The sequence below is a fragment of the Abramis brama genome (assembly GCF_963993115.1).
Source record: "Abramis brama genome assembly, chromosome: 1".
NCBI classification, from domain to species: Eukaryota; Metazoa; Chordata; class Actinopteri; order Cypriniformes; family Leuciscidae; genus Abramis; species Abramis brama.
Genome location: NC_139963.1, coordinates 23229012 through 23249245, shown reverse-complemented (window position 1 = coordinate 23249245; position 20234 = coordinate 23229012). Strand labels below are relative to the sequence as shown.

At 37.7% G+C, this 20234-nt stretch overlaps 1 protein-coding gene across 1 annotated transcript in view; it reads left to right on the top strand.

Annotated features, from left to right (window-relative positions):
* Window positions 1-19850, top strand: part of kansl1b (KAT8 regulatory NSL complex subunit 1b) — a 69575-nt gene extending 49725 nt beyond the window's left edge. Inside the window, exons 3-15 of the mRNA XM_084087548.1 lie at window positions 5928-6069; window positions 8181-8276; window positions 8730-8842; window positions 8962-9157; window positions 12114-12273; window positions 13558-13740; window positions 14888-15055; window positions 15174-15313; window positions 15399-15517; window positions 15617-15674; window positions 16295-16407; window positions 16727-16983; window positions 17540-19850. Coding sequence (XP_083943674.1) covers window positions 5928-6069; window positions 8181-8276; window positions 8730-8842; window positions 8962-9157; window positions 12114-12273; window positions 13558-13740; window positions 14888-15055; window positions 15174-15313; window positions 15399-15517; window positions 15617-15674; window positions 16295-16407; window positions 16727-16983; window positions 17540-17772 — 1978 coding nt within the window. The 3' untranslated portion in view covers window positions 17773-19850. The remainder of the gene's footprint in view (window positions 1-5927; window positions 6070-8180; window positions 8277-8729; window positions 8843-8961; window positions 9158-12113; window positions 12274-13557; window positions 13741-14887; window positions 15056-15173; window positions 15314-15398; window positions 15518-15616; window positions 15675-16294; window positions 16408-16726; window positions 16984-17539) is intronic.
* The last annotated feature ends 384 nt before the right edge of the window (window positions 19851-20234 follow it).

The following is a 20234-nucleotide window of genomic DNA, read 5'->3' as shown; positions in this document are numbered from 1 at the left end:
GAAATTCGCCGCAATTATATCGGGGCCTTGAATCACGTTCAGTCTTTTGCACATGAACATTAAGTTGCTGGCTGCAGTTCACTTAACGGCCAGTCGGCCACCAGTGTCTCTAATAACAAGGTTTTCTGAGTTCTACATATCGCCCTTTTAAATAATATCCTCAGTTATAAAGTAACAAGCAAAGAGACATTGCCAGCAGCATAAAAAAAAAAAAACAGAACAGATACAATTTAGTAATCGCTGCTTGAAATGTTCTTTTGTCAACATTGGTATGTGTGTATTTATTTGTTTATTCATTGTTTTTTGTTTTTTACGTTTATTAATTTATTTTTAGTAGTATTGAAGAGCATGGAACTAGCAAATGCCCAGGTGATGGGTTCGATTCCCAAGGAATGCATGAACTGATCAAATGTATACCTTAAATGCAATATAAGTAGAATTAGATTACAAAAGATTCTATAAAAATCATATTTCCGTATAAAATATATTTTTAATGATGAATAATTGTAGCAATAATGATTGCTTTTTTTATAACAATGTCAACAATATATTTTTTTATAATTAGAAATATATATTTAGTTTTGTTTTTTACAAAAATATGATGTGGTGATCAGTCTTTTCACACATTTCTGTACTGCTTGAGTTGACAAAATCCCCAAGGACTGTGTGTGTTACAGAGAGATAGTGTTAGCTCAGTAGTGTTTTCTGACCTTGAGGTCGGACGCCCCTGTCCTTCCACGTTTGCGCTTGAGTTGGTCTGTGATTGTGTCTTAGCTGAAGTGCTAATGTTATCATGGTTTGTTCTATACAGGGCTCACAGTTTGTAAGAACCATCAGAGAAAGGATCTTTAGGTATATATGTCTCCTTTTATTTCTGTTGATCATCAGCTCTGTCTCGCTACACTTGGGGACATTTAAGTGGTTGCTCTCCACTCGCAAGCTATGATTTTAAGCGCTCCACAGAATAAGATTGTCTGGTAATGTTCCCATCGATTTAAAGCTTCAACATTGTTTGTGTACTGGTTTTATTGACAGCTGAAAGATGAGACTTGGGGTATAAATGCTCGCTTTAAGGGTGTTGTCATTTTTTTATTTCTTTTGTTAAATTTATGACTGTTTTCAAAGAGATATTCCTGCCCCAAAGTCACAACATTTGTGTGGGGATGCTCAAACAACATTTTAATAGCTCCACAAGTGAATTAACCTGCAAATGGCTTATTCATAATTGTCTCTGCATTTTAAACTGGGATTGGAAGAAGTATTTTATTATAAATAAAAAAAATACTTTTATGTAGAAAATCAGTAATAATTCAAGGATTCTTCACAAAATTATCCACTGCATCTTGAAATCTGGTCACTTTTCTGTTAATTTATAATTTTTGTAAGCATTGGAAGTGTGAATGTGAATCTTTTCTTATAATGACCCACTTGACGATCAGCTGAAGGTTTCTAGATTGTTTGGCCTGTAAATGTTTGGCTGTATGTGATGTGGCATTTGTTCGTTTGTTTTTCTCAACATGAACATGTGAAACAATATAAACACGATAACCATCTGACGCGAAAGTACATTCTGTACGATAATTGGCGCAGTCTGCTTTATTAGTGTTATACTGCTTAAATGCTTTTGTTCTTTATATTTCTTGTTTACACATTGTTTAATGTTTTCAACTACAAGAAAACCTTAAGATATAACGTAAGCTTGTTGTGTATATTGCCTAATCGTAAGCTTCTTCAGAAATGGTGACGACGACTTGATGAATAAAAAAATTACGTCTTTCTCGTTAAACATCATTTAAATGTACAAATATTAGATTTTTATGAGGCCAAATATTCAAATACAATATTTTTGAAAAATGCCCATCACTAGTTGAGGGCTTGTCATTTTCCTATTGAATTATTTCTGTTTTGTCAAATGGAATGTTATTGTTATTGTTTGTCAAAGTTAGATCAAAACTCAATCTCAAAAGTGGTTTATTTGAAAAATGGGTTGTTTTTAAATGCTAATTGGCTGGGGGTTTTATCACCGACAGTAGGGGTAGGCGATATGACCACATTTTTATTTCACGATAATGGGAAATTTTATTTCACAATAACTATGTATATCACTATAGTTAGTTTGTGTTATTTTATCTCATTCCTGTTGTTAAAATTAAGGGGAAAAAGAAGCAAATTACAAACAATAGGACAAATGCAATAGAACAAAAGTTTTTCAGGTACAATAGGTTTATTTAACATGTAGTTAGAATTAGTACAGAAGTGTGGTAATCAAATGTCAAAAAAGATATCTACATTTCATAGTCTTCACTGTATGATTTAAATATACATTTATTATTATTAAAGCTAAAAAAAACTCAGTCAAGAGCAGTAAGTTATTTTCTCGTTTGTTTGATTCACATTAATGACAGTTAGGTATATTAGGCTGCTGTCACTTTAAGACCAAACACACGGATCCATTGTACTGATACAAATCCGGTTTACACCCAACTGTTTACTTTCACTTGAGACATAACCGGCTGTGTTTACATGAATACTCCAAACGATGTGCATTTTGACATAATTACGTGTGTATTCAACCATTCAAGCGCAATAAGACATGAAAGAGAACTGAATTTACATTCACATGCTGAGAGACGCAGCTTTCTGTGCACCACGTTGAGTTGTTTTTCACTGCTTATTGTTTATGCTTAACACTTTTTAAAATCCAGCAAGTCCCAAATCTGTGATCGCCTTCTGAGAGAGGCAGCTTTCTTTGCGCACACTTTGGCATTGTGCCAGTCAGCACGAGCACCGCACCCAGTTCCTTTTTAGGATATATTGCAGTTATACCTCTAACATCAATCACGTCCCATTCTTTATATTCTCAGTAATGCATTTCATCACTCTGGTGTGTCAGTAGTGCTAAATATATTTACATAACACAATATAGCAAAATCTCTAAAGATACTGACAGCATATTTGATCGTTTAAAAATGCAGTAGTCCTGTGGGTTTATCGTTTTGAATTGTTTAGATTCCCTTGACTAATGCATTTTTTGTTTCTGTGCTGACAAATTTCCTTGTGAACAGGATGTTTGGATGGGACAAATTGAAGGTCTTGTCCTCTGATATTTTTTTTAACATTTGAGTAAAGTTGAATTGAATTAATACTACTAAGTTGTATTGCTTTTTATTTATTCTACATGGGCATGATGTGTCATAGCGGCCATGTATCGGTCATTGACTCGTGACTGATTTGAAGGCTTGTAGGCCATTGAGATATTGTAGATCATGTTGGTCTATGCAAATTATCCTCACTCACACCCAGCCTAGGAGTGTGTGTTGTAATTTCATCGTACAGAATGTTTACAGGAGCCTCAATCCTGTCTTGGTCGGTCTCTTTAAAATAGATTGTAGTTATTGTTAAAATGAATATGCACGTCCTGCAAAATCAGTTTTCTGATTACATTTTAATGCCTGTATGTAGCTTTCTGCCTTTGATCTTCACATGGTGTCTGTTGGCCTTGTCCTGTTTGTTTCCTGCTTCCTCTAAGGACAACAGGTCAGGAAATACCTCATCTGCGCACATTCAATCTTTTTGCACCACAAACGCTCACTCAGATCAGACTTGTCACTCAGTTTGTTCTCTTATGATTTCAAAAGCTTTGTGTACCTAGACAGAAAATCTTGTCACATTTCTTTTTACTAGCAAACATGCTCCATAATCTTTCATGTTGACAAGCTGCCTCTTGTGGCAAACTGTGTCTATTACAGAATGTGTCTGCCCCCTCCCCACCTTGAACCCATGTGGAAACATTTTGAAGGCCTAAAATACAAAACACTCATCTGAACTGGCAAGAGTGGAAACATGGCATTCCAGTAAAGAAGATGACGACTGGTCACAGTGTTTGTTTAGTTTGTTCCAGGGAGTCATAGCATGTTTACAGGAGCCCTCATACTTGTCTTTGTCTGCCTCTTTGGAATAGATTTTGTGTTATTGTCACATTTCCTGGAAAATCTGAAAGTTTGATTTACATTTTAATGCCCGTATGTGGTGTTCTGATCATTTTTATAACATTAATATATTATTGTTGTAATTATGAACAAGATTAATAGTTAATATTATAGTTAATGTGAATTCTATTATTTTTGTTTTTAAATTTTCTTAATATTAACAAAATGGCGTTATTAAAGAATGAAACAAATGTACATTGTCCTTTCTTCTTTTTTTGAGTGTGGCAGAGCATGATTTTTTATTTTTTATTTTTTGTATGTGTGTGTTGGCTTTAGTACGGACACATTGCCCGATCCCCTCACGATCACAGATTGTGGGCTCTTATCTGGGCCAGTTATCTTTCCAGCCTCTAATATACAGTTAGGCATTGCAAGTGTCAAAAGTACTGATACTTTAACAAGTCATGCTAAATGAAATAATGCCAAGTAAAATAAGGTATTTCTTTAGGTGTTGGTTGTGATAACTCAAGTCAGGACCCATGCACTGCCCTACTGACATAAAACAAGCATTCAAAACATTCACAAACACTTCATGCATGCTATTTGTCGATAACTAGTGCCTTGCTGCAGTGTGGTTCTTTTGACTACATAAAAAGGAAGTGTCATTTGATTGGTTGTAAATAATGTCACACATGATTGCTCAATGACATGCAAATGTGTTTGTCCTACCCAGTGTGTGTGCTAACAGTCGTGCTTGATGAAGTGGCTGGATTGTTGTACATGAGCTTGATGAGCATTGATACCTTCTGCCTTTCTCCCATTGAAAAAGAACTGCAAACTTTTGATTAGTGTAACACAACCTTAAAAAGTTGGCCCCTGTGTACATCTGAGAGTGAAGGATAAAAACACCAAAAAATCCTAAGGGTAGAAATGAGGCTTGTTGGTTGAGTTCATTGATTTGATATTCTCTAGTGTGGTTCTTTTGTTGTTGTCAGGCTCCTCTGAAGCAGAGCTGAGTGTAATTCCAGCCTGTAAAGAGCGTTCTTATTGGACTGTTAAAAGAAAACACAAAAAGTAGTGATGTGTGCATGTTTCTGTCTTGTGTTTCAGCAAATTTTTTATTTTTCTTCTCATCATTCTCCGCTGTGGTTTCAGTGATGCCTTTTCTTTTTCCTTCACTTTCATCTCTTAAGTCTCTCTCTATCTCTCTCTCTCTGATTCAGGGAAATCTTGACTCATGTTATTGTGCTTCAGATGAAAATGTGCTGTTTATTTTTCCTCATGTTTTGCAATCTTTTTATTTTGTTATGTGCTTTATTCTGTTTATGTTGCCTCACTGCATGAGCTTAGAAACCAGAGGTTATGCAAGATTGTACTGGAGCTAATGTAAAGAGGTCAGAGGTCAATTCAGTGCATTTTCGAAATGGTGCTTGACCCGATGTTATTATTTTTTTATTATTTGTGTGGACTAAATTACGGTTTAATGGGAACAAATCCAGTGGATTTTCGAATGGTCAGTGACAAACGGCTTGCTAAATTCTCACACACACACACACACGCATACAAACAGCTAGAGGAAGTTTTGGATTGAACTGATGTTCTTGGTTAACTTCCTGTCAGGTTTTGTTTCTCGGTTTTGTTTTCTCACTTCCACGTCACCATGTGCTGTAACTAGGTTACTTGATGTTTTTCACTCTGTCATTACACCTTACTTTTTTTTTAATTGACTTTTCTTGTTTAATTGACTAGTAGCAGTGAAAAATGGATTGGAAATTGTGAGGAAAAGAATCTGCAAATGACTCAAACCAAATTAGCTTATCTTATTTGGAATGTTTATGCTAACTGCTAGCAAAAGTCAATGGGGATGCATTTGTGCATTTAGCTAAAAACAGTGTGAACGCTATTTACTAAGACAGATAGTGCCTAAAACATGAATGAAAAATGTTTGTTAAACTGTTGTCCTAAATTGTAACCAGTATATTTCTGTGTGTTTTCCAGATGTAGGAGAGCAGAAGGCCGTTATGCTGTGGACAGAGCCGCCATCATCAGTCACTGGAACTGGCTACAGGCCCAAGTCTCAGACCTGGAGTACCGTATACGTCAACAGACCGACATTTACAGACAAATACGCTCCAGCAAGGTGTGCACAGATACACAAAACATGCACATTCACACATGCTTTTTTAAATTTTGAATCATGGAAATTCTAGTTTAAGCTTCAGTTCAGAGTGTAGTTTAAGTTTTAACCCAGCGGAGGTGCCGTCTGCCTCTGGTAACTTGGCAACGCAGGTTCTCTCTCGTGTTCCCGTGGTGAATTGTACTCTTGTGGGATCGTTGTTTCATGTTTCTTGAGCTCACTGTTTTTGTTTCAAAGCGCTTCTCCAGTTTGTTGTCCCTGTGTGATACAAACATAATTTGGAGAATATCATCAAGTCTTTCATCTGACATGTGAAGTGATGGATGTATTTAATAGGGATGCACCGATCCGATACTCCGTATCGGTATCGGCTCCGATACTGCCATTTTTGCCGGATCGGGTATCGGTCAGACGAGGCCGATCCAAATCCGATATTGTGCGTATACTATTGTGTTATTGTTAAGCCCCACAAAAGGCACACAAACATTATAAAGCACCATAAGTTTTCGTGCACAATATTATAAGTGTTCTGAAGCCATTATATAGTATAATGTGAGATAGAAATTAATATTTAAGTCGTTAAATTCAAGCTCACGTAAACGTTTCCCTCAGCTGCGGCTGTCAATCATTCTTCATTCAGCATTCAAACAGCGCGTCGCGTTCGGTTACCACAGTAAACGCGATGAAACTCTCTCCAGAATGATTCAATGTTACTATTATTATACTTGATCTGTAGATAAAGGTCTATGGTTTCGCATAAAACAACTTTATCTTGCTGGACTTTATTGCTGTACCTTTATCATGTTACTTTCTACCGGGTGTCTGTTAGATCACAACACTGGAGTAAAGTCAGAGCACTATTTGTTCTTCACGTGCACAATAACTGAAATTTAAAACTGTTAAAAGAAAATGCTGAATAGACTATTGCATAGATAGATACTGTATAATACACTACGCATCAATATGTATTTTCTTTGTGCTTTAAACTCTTTTAAGTCACGCGCTGTGACTCATGTTGCTTCAAGCGCATCATTCTGCGCTCGGGATGCGCATAAGCGCTTTGTGCCGCACTGTATTGGAGCCTTTCATATCATAATACAGTGACGCAGTGAAAGATTATTAATAGCCCTTCTTGTTCTGTCCTATCTATCATATGTTGCTACCTCATTAAACAGCTGTGCTATACATTTAAAAAATGTCTCAATTTTATAGTAGGCTATATATAAAATAATTGCTATTTTTGATTTTTATCTTTGTATTTCATGAATGTATTTTACAACAATACAAAGAGCAATGTGTAAAGTTTTACCAGATTTAGTGTTACACTTATTGTCTCTAATTTGTTCCCCACTAAACGTTTTTTTCACAAAACGTTCAGATTTTATACAATTATTGTGCACTCGTGATTTTTCTAGACTAAATTTTACTGCTGAATTATCCACTAATCTAGTTTATAATAGCATTTATGTCAGATTATGATCATATATATATATATATATATATATATATATATATATATATATATATATATATATATATATATATATAATTATTTTTTATTTTATTTTTTTTTCTTTATAATGAAGTTGTCAGTATTAAGTAGATTGTGTTTAACACACAATAGTGATTATCAGTTCAACACAGAGTTATAGAAGTTCTACTTGATTAAAAAAAAAAAACTGCGCTGGTATCGTATCGGTCGATACTCAGAATTTTTGGTATCGGATCGATTCTGAAAAAATGGTATCGGTGCATCCCTAGTATTTAAAAACCTTTCTGACTCAATGTGAAACTTCAGAAATGTATAGAAAAGTTAAATAGAAAACAGTTCTTTCAAACTGGACTAATATTTTGCAAATTGCAGTTTTAGATCAAATGAATGTGATTGGCCAATGCAGATTTCAAAAAGTTGTTTATTTGAATTAAAGCAAGTGCATTAACACTACCATCAGATTGCCAATCTTCTTTTGTGATTTACTACAGAAACATTTGATCTGCTGTGTGCTTGTAGACTTAGCAAATCTAAAAGAAAAAGATTTGAGGATTTTGACAGGGGAGGAAAAGCATTGTCTCACAGTTTTGGTCTATAATTTGTGTGGTTGTTTGTTTTCTAGGGCTCTGTTGTACTTGGGGTGAGCTCAGTGTGTGAGTCAGCACCAGAGGACAGCAGTGACTCAAGGACAGAGAACATTACCTGCCCTGTCGCACGGGTAAGGCCAGGAGCACAGACACATGACCACATTAAATAAACTACCAACAGAGCCAGTCTTAGTTCCTGAACTTAGTTCAAACTATAATTCAAGACCAATGCATTTATTTACTGTTATTGTTAGATTACAGGTAATCATTTATCAATCCATAAAACAGTCCAAGACCCATTAGTGTGTTTATTCTCCTACAAACAGATAAGATGCCCATGATACTGGCCTACGCACAGCCTAGGAGAATGCTGGGATTGTTGAGCAAGAGGATTGAGAATAGGGGCTGCAAACACTCGATCTCTTTGTCTGTTGTATGCAAAGCGCTGCTGACCTTTTCATTCAATCAGAGTAGTGAAGAAATGCAGCAAGATACCATTCAACTCTTCCAGACCAACTCAGGGGGAAAATTGGTGGAATGTCCTTTCCAACATCACATTTGTTTTTGTTATTTTGACTTTTTAGGAGCATGATACTGTTGGAGTGGAAGTGTCTGTATCATCCAATGGCATCGTCACAGAGACTGGCTTGAAGAAAAGCTGTGGACCTGTGAGACAGGTCAATGGTGTTATCAACAGGTATGACAGATATTATTTAAAGGTGCATTCATTAATTTTTTTTCTCTTCATTTAAAATTTTACCCTAAAAAGAAATTTACCGTCATGTTCATTCATGCTTATTTCCTCTCTTCATCCAGCTTACGGCCCGGTTCCCCTGTCACCTCGAGCCCAGACGAGCAGAGCTGCTCTGAGTCTCAGCAGAAGTTGGAGCTGGGCCCTCTGGCTTCCTCTGTGCATGACAACACATGTGTGTCGTCCCGCACGCGGCCACTGCTCTCTTGCAGGAAACGCAGGGTGCTCCGGCCCGGTTCGCTCGCCAGTCTCAATCGTAAGGTAAGGAGAGATGTGCATCTTCTCAAGATCCAGTGGCTGGTGTAGTTTTGAGCAAAAAGGGCTGTTCACACTTGAGTCTGATATGAATACTTGACGCATAACTAATATAGTTGCACTAAAAATATTCACTAATGATGGTTTTTTACTTATTTTAACCCCCTTTATTCTGACTAAAAACAGACAGATCTTTGCTGTAAGATGTGTCAGATTCTAAGTGAAGAAGGTCACTTGGTGTGAATGGGCCTTGAAAGCTGTAGTGAGAGATGTGTGAGACAGAACAAACAAGCTCTTTCAGTGTCACCTGTGGATGTGTTTTACTGAAGATGCACTGAGCTCCTTAAGGTCCCTGCAGGCTTCCTGCAAAGGTTACAGATTAAATGGAGGTGACACAGAAACTGCAGTGTTGGAGAGATCACAGTGCTGCTCCAGAACTGACACTACTCTCGTTTATTGTGTTTTAAGTTACTATGAATATTATATTTGGTGTTTAAATATATAGGATCAGGATTTTGGTTCAGTGTTTTTTCATGTGAAGTAGAAGCCAAGTGGATTTAGTTTGAAAACTAGTTTGGCTGGTTAAGATAGAAACTTGGATATGAAACCATAACTTTTATCATTCATCGCCTCACACCTGGTTATGACATGGTGTTACAGTTCCTGTCCAACAGGCAGCTGTCCTCTGAATGATGGAGCAATATCTGCCCTATTCACACTAGCATTTTGCTGCGTTCATAACACAGCTTCAAAGTCTTAGCACTGCTTTTATAGATCTGTTTGCTTTCTGAGCAGCCTTTAAAACTCGATTCCTCCCATAACACAGGCCCACTGTGAGCGAGAACGCGCAGGCATGTGCTAAAACAATAAGCGCAACCCCAGTCGTTCTCAGCTCCATTACAAATAACAGCGCTTGGATGTCATTCAGAGACGGCGCTCTTGAAATGTTATGAGAAATGCTGCCAGTGTCATCAATGTACTAACAGTCAAATTCACTCACACTGCCAGTTATAAACTACCTGCTATCTGATGTACAGTCCAATCCTAACGTTATAACAAGCACTCTAGATGAACGCTATCCCAGTTAGAGGCAGACACTCGGTGGCTTTTAAAATTTACACCATTATGTTTGAACACTGACAAAGACCGAAACGTACTGTTTAGCTTAATCTCATTGTAAGTAAAGTAGTTGATGTTGAAATGTTCAAAATGGATCGTGAAATACTAATTTGCATTTCATTACAACCAAGAAAGAAGATAAGTTCTGTAATTCCAGGTGTTTTCTGTGTGATTGCAGAGATTATGGTCCCTGTACAAACTGTCCTGGTCTAATGTGAAGCACTCTTGTTTGAATAGGCTCGGAAAAACCGGGCACAGTTGCCAATAGCAACCCTTTCTACCCAGTGCTGTGCTCTGGGTTAATGACACGAGCACATGAGTACTAGAGAACCTGCCACATGCAAAACTGGGTGAGCAGCTCAGGATCCATGTGTGGTCATCTGCTGCAGAGAATGAGAGCATCAGGTTGACTCCAGTATATGGAAACAAAGGGAAAGGCTGATCCCTGGCAGAACTACATTTTAGTCGCTGATGCTCCTGAGATTTTATTAACTAAAGCAGGATCACAGTGGAAGGCACTTGAAAGACTGGATTTATTATTAATAAAAAGCATAATTGATGACAGTCTATATATGCTTTGATATAAAGGCTCTTTCTGCAAAACTCGTGAAAAATTCACATTTGATTCTACCAAGGTTGGAGCTGGGATTACTGCCAGACACAAAAAAGTGTAGTGGGTTCACGGATCCTTAATGTCTTAAATCTACCAGTTTAGCAAAACAGACAACAAACAGTTTAGTCTTGCCTTATTCGTTGAAGTCCTAAATTTGTTCCCAAAACTGATCATCATTTTCATCCATCAAAGGTCATTTTATATGAATTGCAAAGTTTTAGTGTAGGTAAACATTTCTGTCTGTTAGTAACTGTTAAAGGGTTAGTTCACCCCAAAATTAAACAATTCTTGTCATTAATAAGCCTAAATTCAATATTTTTATCATACTGTGTAAAGCAATAGTTTCTCTTCAGAAAATTTGGACGAAACTACATATGGATTATTTTTACGATCTCTTTATGAACTTTTTGAAGTGTCGAAGTGGTAGTTGTGTAGCTATGAATGAAGCATACTGAACTGGCTCAGATTTTATTAAAAATATCTTAATTTGTGTTCCAAAGATGAATTAAAGTCTTACAGGTTTGGAACGTGCAAGTAAATGATGACAGAATGTAAATTTTTTGGTGAACTATCCGTTTAATACACAAGTTACACTACCGTTCAAAAGTTTGCTGCAGGTTATTTTTTTAAAAATATTTTTGAAATATCTTATGCTTACCAAGGCTTCATTTATTTGTTCAAAATGACAGTAAATACAGTAATATTGTGAAATAATATTTGTTTAAATTAATATATTTAAATATATTTTACAGTGCAATTTATTCCTTTGAGGTCAAAGCTGAATTTTCAGCATCACATGATCTTTCAGAAATCATGCTAATATGATGATTTGGAGCCCAAGAAACAGTTCTTATTATTATCAATGTTAAAAGCAGTTGTGCTGCTTACTATATTTGTGAAAATTGTGATACATGTTTTTCTGGATTCTTTGGTCCATAGAAAACTTCAAATGGAAAACTTTTGTAATATTATATTAATTTTACTGTCACAGTTGGTCAATTTAATACATCCTTGCAGAATAAAATAATTAATTTCTTTAAAAAAAAAAAAGTTTTATAGTTACATCATTTACTGAATTCTGAATATCATATTTAGCAAGGCTAAAAAGGTTGATATTTTTTTTTTTTTTTTTTCAGTTGGGTTTTGTTTGTTTTTTTATGGACTGGTCGCCATAATTACTATTCATACACATACACTAACTTTTCTCCTTGTTCTCTCTGTCATGCTCAGAGGTCAGTGGCTCCTCGCTGTGGCTGTGAGCTGAACACTCAGTGTGTGATGTGCAGTGGATGTGCTCTCCCTCCTGCAGACACCCAGCATCAGCTCCCCCTACTGGACAGACTGGCACAGTTCGACCCCTGCATTCACCCCATCCTCTCCTTTCCAGATGGTGAGGACGCACCCTGGCTCTTTACGTTTCTTTCATTCTTTCCAGAATGCACACATGTACGTAGACACGGACGCATATAGAGGTGTGTCTACGTACATGTACGTAGACACGGCGCAGCTCTATCTGTCCTCCGCCTATTGTTTCCCAGTTTGCCTCAAGGATTTTTTACTGCATAACAATTAGGTGCTAATTTAAGTGTTAATTATTCTGGATCTGGTTATTGCACTTCTTAAAATAATCTGCAGGCTGCTCTGGGTTTGGAGCAGGTCATTAGTGCTGAGATCTCAGAACTGTTTTTGCTTTTCATGTCTGAGAATTCAGTAACATTTGATTTGAAGAGCTCATCTTAGATCAGCAATCCTTCCCTGTGCTGGTCAGATTAGCTGATCATGCATTCATCTGCCTGACCTTAGCAGTGATGACCATTTTAAAGAGCAGTGCAACCTGACTCTGGCTAACTGTGCCAGTAGCGGCTAGCTTTATCAGACTAACTGAGACAGGCGTATTTTCCCTCATTAATATGAGCCCGCTGTCCTCTCTAATCTGGCGTCTATTGTGCAAATGAATAATGGGCGTAGAAGAGGCAGGTGACACCGCTGGTGAAACCCGAGCAGATGGAGGGAAATAGAAAGAGGAACCAAAGTACGATGAATTCTAGAATCAAGCTCTGATTCCCCCTTCTGGAGAATTACACACATGTCTGGTACACATTGTGTCACTGATTTAGATGTTTACAGACCATTAGGTCATTCACTATTCACATTATTACAGTAGCCAAAGGATGAAAAGGCTTCTGAATGAGCAATGACAAATGGTTAGCAACTCCGGGTTTTGGGTTCGATTTCTATGGAATGCACATAATTGTCCTTTATGTCTCTCATGTTCATTTTAATGTAGACCTTTTTCTATTTAACTTTTCTTTACATCTTTCATTTTTAAAAATCATTTCATTTTTCTAAATCATTTTTATGTGAAGCAATTTGAATTACCACTGTTTAATAAATGTTCTATATAAATAAACTTGCCTAATGATAAAACTTATTCCTTAAATGCATTGAAAATCTGGAAAATTCATTTGAATGTGTGATGGATATATGCAAATGTATATGTACGTGTAACACAATCAGCACACGTTTGTGTCTGACTCATAGCCTCGAGGTCGGCCAGGACTTTCAGGGGTGGAGAAAGTTATTACATTTAGGTCTAAGATTGAGGTCTCTGACAATGCAAAACCAAAATCAATGCAAAAATGATTAACTTTTTTTTTCTTTTTTTTTTTCTCAGATGTGATGATGAATCTCCATATGCAGCGTGTGCTGAAGGGACACTGGCAGAATCGTCCTCTGGAGAAGATCAAGCCCATCAAGAAGATCTCGCTCAAGCACAAGTTGTGTTTGGGTAGCCGCATCTCAGACCCTTCCTCCAAAGACAAACACAGGCTCGCCAATTCTCTCCTCTCCACAGTCCGTAAGTGTGGGAAAAAAGAAAAGAAAACAACACCACTTTATTAATTAGCCTTAAAGGGCATTTTCTCCACTTTCATGGACATGAAAATACAAAGGATATAGGAAATGGAGGTGGCTGCACAGGAACCAAGGCTTAGGCGCCTAGGCCACTGCTCTGACGGTCTACTAAATTATGAGAGAAAATTCCCTGCATCCTCAGTGTCTGAAATGTCAAGAGCCGAGTTTTCTCCAATGGAGGCAAATTCTTACACCTTTAGGAGAGTCTAAATTTGGTCTAAACGTGACAGCCCCTATGGGCAGTTAAAGTGACCTGTGAGTGTCTGGCCGTCATTAGCTGCTCTCTGCAGTGACTCAGCAGTTATTTCCGGCATCATACAAGTCCAGCCACGGTTGCTTACACTTTCCCCATGTTCCGGGTATGAATTATTGAACTTTGAAAAGCGTCCAGATTTGGTCATCTGTAGCGTATAGTTGAATGAGTCACATGTAATATAAAGAAATTACTATTATTGGTTATTGTGTATTATTTAATGCAATTTATTGTTTGAGATTTTGACATGGCAATTAATTATTTACATTAATTACGTAAAATAAAGATGACGTATACTGACAAAGAAAGGATAACATTAAAGATTAGAAATTAGAGATTTAAAAAAAATGTCCAAAGCAACACATACATTTTGTAAAATAACTGTAAAGATTAAGACTGATAACAGTACAGATTAAATGTTAAGTTAAAAGTAAAAAAGCAAATCAACAACAACAAAAAAGATATAATCAGACAAAATATGCAGAGTAACTGAAAAGGGAATGTTAAACAGATAACCGTAACAATTAAAACAAAATATGTTAGAAATTAATATATAAATAATAGTGCAGAACAAAAACAGTGTATCTCATACATAAAATAACCTGAAAATACAAAGATTGCAAAGTTCTAAAAACAAATGTAGTATTATATATACATAGATACACATGTACGTGTGTGTGTATATGTATATATATATATATAAATATATAAATGAGAATTATAAAAAAAAATGTATATTAATTTGACAAGTAATAAAATGTACCCTTTATATCATTCTCTTCCTTTCATACTTGACTCTTTTTTCTCTTATTTCCTCTTCCTGTTTGCTTTATCTCAGGTTTGCCGCATCATAAGGTGCGCTCAGATAAGGTGTCCCGGCAGCAGTTAGACATCCCGATGAGTGCCAGTAAACTTGACTCTCGCCAGCATTTCCGGCAGAGCAGTTCCTTTGACAGGAGCCACAGCCGCAAGAGACCTCGTGAACCCTCGCTGGACCGCACAGAAAGTACGTTCTTCATTATATTTTCCCTCTCATTCATTCTTTTATTCACGTCAGTCTTGTTTACTTTCGTCTCTCTCTTAATCAACATTGAGTTCAGTCCTTTAACACACTTTTTCTATAGATGCTACGAAGTTGTATATGGACATGGGGAGTCCATGCCCATCTCTGTCCGCTTTCAACACACCCACCCACAGCCCCTTGATGAGACAGCCATCGATCTCCGAGACCTCCACACCCCTCCACCTCAACAGCAGCGCCTCTGTAAGATGCTCTTGAAAGCTTTCCATCTCTGATTGTGTAAACACATGAGAACCAAGTTACTTATGCCTGTGTGTGATTCTTACAGACTATTCGAAGACGGAGAGGCGAGAGCCCTTTTGACATCAATAACATCGTCATCCCCATGTCTGTGGCCGCCACCACCCGAGTGGAGAAACTACAGTATAAAGAGATCCTTACCCCAAGGTCAGAGACACAAACTGAGTTTCCCCACGTGTTTATTAGCCACATGAATCTTCAAAGATTTAATTGCTGATTATTTTGCCTTTTGCTTTTTAATTGTAGTTGGCGAGAAGTGGACGTTTTTGCAAAACCAATAGCTGAAGAGGATGATGCAGTGGAGGTACGGCCATGCTGTGGGTCACCCAGCAGTTATTTTAGGCTGTCAAGACTGTAAGCCGCCTACCTAGAAATTTAGGGTATTCTAGGTTTGTTTCACCAAGTATGCAGGGTTCGAATGTGACGATAATGCCTCAGAATGCTTTCTTGATAGGCAGCTCAATAGGTTTTGAACTAAAATGGCTGCAGATGTAACAACAAATGTGCAACACTAATTTAAAATCTAGACAGTCAGGAAAAATTGTGTGTCCATATGCAGTTTCGACATATTTATTCCAACTAAAGTATGTGTGTGTTGTGACCGGAAGGAGAAACTGCCACACAATGTCTGATTACCGTACTGATAAAATTAACTAATTTGTTCTGAGTCAGACAACAAGATTAACATTTTAGTGTTTTGAATCAAAATTCCAGATTCAAAATGTTTTGTTGTAATAAATTTATAATGATAAAATAAACATTTAAATATTTACATTCAATGAACTGAAGTGAACTTCTTTATTAAGCAATTCTGTAATTTGTCATTCATCTCCTAAATGTTTCATTTAGGACTTTAATTTTGTATAGCCTGAAGCCCTATGTTGCCTGGTGTATGTATTTAATAATCTTCTCTCGTTCTCTCAGGTTGAGGATCTCTCTGACGCAACATTCTCTGAGCTTCACCTTCCGTATCAGGATCAGGAGCGCTCTCGCTGGAGTTGGACCGCCAGCAACGTCGCAATGAGAAGAGGCAGCAGGTTAGGGAACACCACTTGCACTGCTTTTCTCAGCCCTTTCAAGGGATAAGTGCGATTTCTCCTGGTTAACAACTTTGCCGCTGTCTACATGTGGCTGATTTTTGAGTTTTGCCCTTCATGATGGCAGATGAGGTGCAAAAAAGAAAACCAACAGTTTTAAATGCGAGAGATAAGAAATGCAGTGAATAATGACACCAGGCTGTTCACTTACATCAACATGTTATAATGAGAAGTCATTGAAGCAATAAGCATTACACTGATTTCACCGCAGCCGCACTGTTAGTTACATGATAATCAGCGCCAGTCTTTTTCTCCACAGGTCGTACAAGTCTGTGGACGGACGGACAACCCCTTTGCTGTGCGGCACCAACCCCTCCACGCCGCAGCCCTCATCTCCAGACACGGCGCATTTCCACCTGCTGCACGAGTACAGCTCAGTGGCGTCTCCCTCCAGCCCCGTCAGCCCGGAGATGCTGATGCTGTCCGGCCTGTACACGCCTGGATCCAGAGACTCCCAGCGGATGCTGTCCAATGAGGACACGCGCTGCTCCACCCCAGATACCTGCGAGGAAATGGTAGGCCCCCAAAGTAGAAGCGCCATCATGGTTATTAAAATGATCTGTTATTAAATGTCAATTTAGTTTTATTTCATAAAAAAAATAAAAAAAGTATGTACATCGATTACACCATACCACCTCTGTATTAAATAAAAGTTATCACGGCTACATGAAAGTTTCTTAATTCAATGGCTAATACCAAATTTGAACAATCTCTCAATTTTTTTTTTAAAGTCATAGAAATGTTATTGTGTGTTTTTGTTTTTTTCCAAATATGAATGCAAAAAAAATATATTTGTCGTAGTTTCCATTCACCACTATAGAGGTTTACCCAACTATGACGACTTCCACTTGTGAGAACCCCGGAAATGTGAAAAGGGCCCATTGTTGAATTTGGCTAGTGCGCCAATATAAACTAGAGGCTTTATTGTACATTCAATTTCACACATGCTCAGTTGTACACCAGTGTAAGTCAGTTACAAAAAAAAAGTACCTTTTTTTTAACCTTTATGTGCAGTTGTCTTCAATTGTGTGTGCAGATATTTACTTAGTCTGTCTCTGTTTGTCCCTACGGGCTCCCCAACCGGTACAGCCATGGGAACTCCGGACCTTTCCGCTGGACGTGGACCCGCAACAGGAGTGCGAAATCCATCTCAGTCCGGCTGGCGAGAGGCCCTGTAGGACTGTTCGACGTGTGTCCGGCAGCAGGACTTCCAAGTCGGAGTCCGACGCAGGGCCTTCGTCACCTCTGGGCGACGACTGCGCCAAGCAGCAACAAACCAACCCACCCAAACCTACTCACCGATGAAGCCTAGACTCTGCCCACCCACCAGCTTTCAGAAACTTATGAAACAGCAGCAACGTAGACGGAAAGAAAACCAACAAAACGAATGAAAGTCCCTGTTGTTTGATATTCAAACATCAGTCAATTCTTTCACAGTTTTTAGTGAATTGTATGGCGATATATATATATATATAGACCTGTTTTAATTCAGTCTTTCTTTTGGGTCACTGGAGGACAAAAATGTTTAGGAAGATAAATGCAATTAAAAGAAAGAGAGATTAGCTTGAGTGCTAAACCAAAATAAGAAGCTCTGAAAACGTATCGTATATCGCAGAAGAGCACTTCCCCCTTAGCATGCTGTCGTACTGAGGGGCTCAGCTTGCATTGTGTGTGGTTCTCTTCCAGAAGTTTTCCAAAATCCCACCTAAAATTACTCGTTCAGCCTTGCAGTTTATACTGGAGTGATAAAACGCAAAAAATAAAGCCAATAATAATGATTACCAAGAGACTTGCACGAAGGCGCCAATGCTCGTCTTAGTTCTCTCTGAAAGCACTTCATTTTGAAATCTTTCCACATTCCCTTTTTTATTTTGGACAGACAAACTTCCTCATATTTAATGCCTGGGAATTGCATAAATCACAATTTTTGTCCCGTGATCTCTTGTATACCATGGTCCGTATGTGTCCCATTTCTGTCAACGTGACGGAGATAGCAGGTGCCTTCATCACAGCCAGGAGATGAAACTGCCATGTTGCTCTCGTGCGCTTTTTAAACACCACCAGGTCTGATTAGAGCACTTAATTGGTCTCTCTTGCATGACACTATTTCCAGGAATCCTACAATCAGCACCCGAATAAACATGCACAGGCTGCTGATATTGGAGACTCGACTGCACTCGCTGCTTTCAGCATCGGGGAATGGCCCATCTCGTGTGGGCTTGCGTCAGTGAGTTTTAAAGCACTTGGCGGTACTATGCATGACCAGGTTAGTCCAAAGAACATGCAGTCACTCCAATATAAACTGGAATTTCCTGCCTTGTTTCCCTTTTAACATGGTTCCTCCTTTTATCTCCAAACCCCGTGGAAAAGAGCTCTTCCATTGATTGGTCAGGTCTAAACTCTGTCTTCGTTTAATACAACAATCTGCAATACTTACAGCCATCATCAAATCCCGTAACTTGATTTATGATGAGTTATAGCATTAGCTGGAGTGCTTGATGAGAGGATTTGGCAAAATTTCATTCGTTGGCTCCTCGGTTGCTGTCGGTCACAGCCCCGTTTCTTTTTCTTTTCTTTTTTTTTTTTTCATTTGGTAACAACGAGGAACGATTTCTGTTAGTTCCCCAGTCAGCGAGTCACTGCTTGCAGCTCCTTCCTGTTATTTTAACTAATATGAATGTAATAAAGTCTAATAGCGGACACCAGTTACTTAAAAATTTTATAAGTAGCTTCTCTGTATCTGTTGTCACACGAATCTAGCTATTGTAGCCATTTGTTCTTGTTTAAGGGATGTCATGTAAACCAGAAATCCTTAATATATTCCTTTTTTATCTCACTGGAGCATAACAGCATTCATAGTGTCAGAGAAATCTCTTCTTTTGAGGTTGTGTGGCAAATTGTAAGGGGACCATCAACGACTGTCCCATTTCCTGCTGAGAAACCCGCCGCCCCTTTCATTCTTTATCATTAATTATGGTTTTATGTCTCTCTCTGTGGGGGTCTGTGTACTTATCAGGCAAATGTACCATAAGGTTTGACTAGCTTTCAAAAGCCAATATTGTATCGTGTGAGTTATTTTCATACTTTGAATTTCCAATGTGGTGAATGAGGGTTGGGTGAGTCTGGTATATCCTTTAGCATGTAATAGTTTGTACAAAACAACAACAAAAAAAAGTTTATTTTGTACATACCTTGTTTGATTCTTTACTGTGTTTGATGTTCAGGCTGTAGCTGTCCTGATTGTCTAGGGAGAAGACACATGAGAATATTTAACACTTTCTTTATGCAGAGGCAACAAGAAAAAAAAAAGTTTATGGATAATTGGCCGATCGGACAGACAGGCAACGTTTGTGCTTCTCAAATTAAAAGTGAATTATATTGTACTCAAATGTCTTCTGTCTTTCTGTTGTACTAGTGAAATGTTTTCATCAGGTTAATAAGAAGCAAGATTATTCATTACAGGTCTCTGCTTGGATCGCTTTTTTTATGACGTTAAACTTAACCCAGATCCCGTTACAAATATTTGTATATATTTTTTTTAAAAATGTTCAAGGACAATGGAGAAAGTTAGGTTACTCATGTGCACTGGACTTTATTATGTATTCCACAGATAGCTGGATAAAGGGCCACTCAAGTAAAACTATCAGAAACTGTAGAGAAGGAAGCTAAAGACCACTAATAAATGGGAGGGATAAAAGATTTTTATTTTTATTTTTTTAAATTACTGCAGAAAGTCAATGCACTTTAGCTTCACTGTTTACATGATT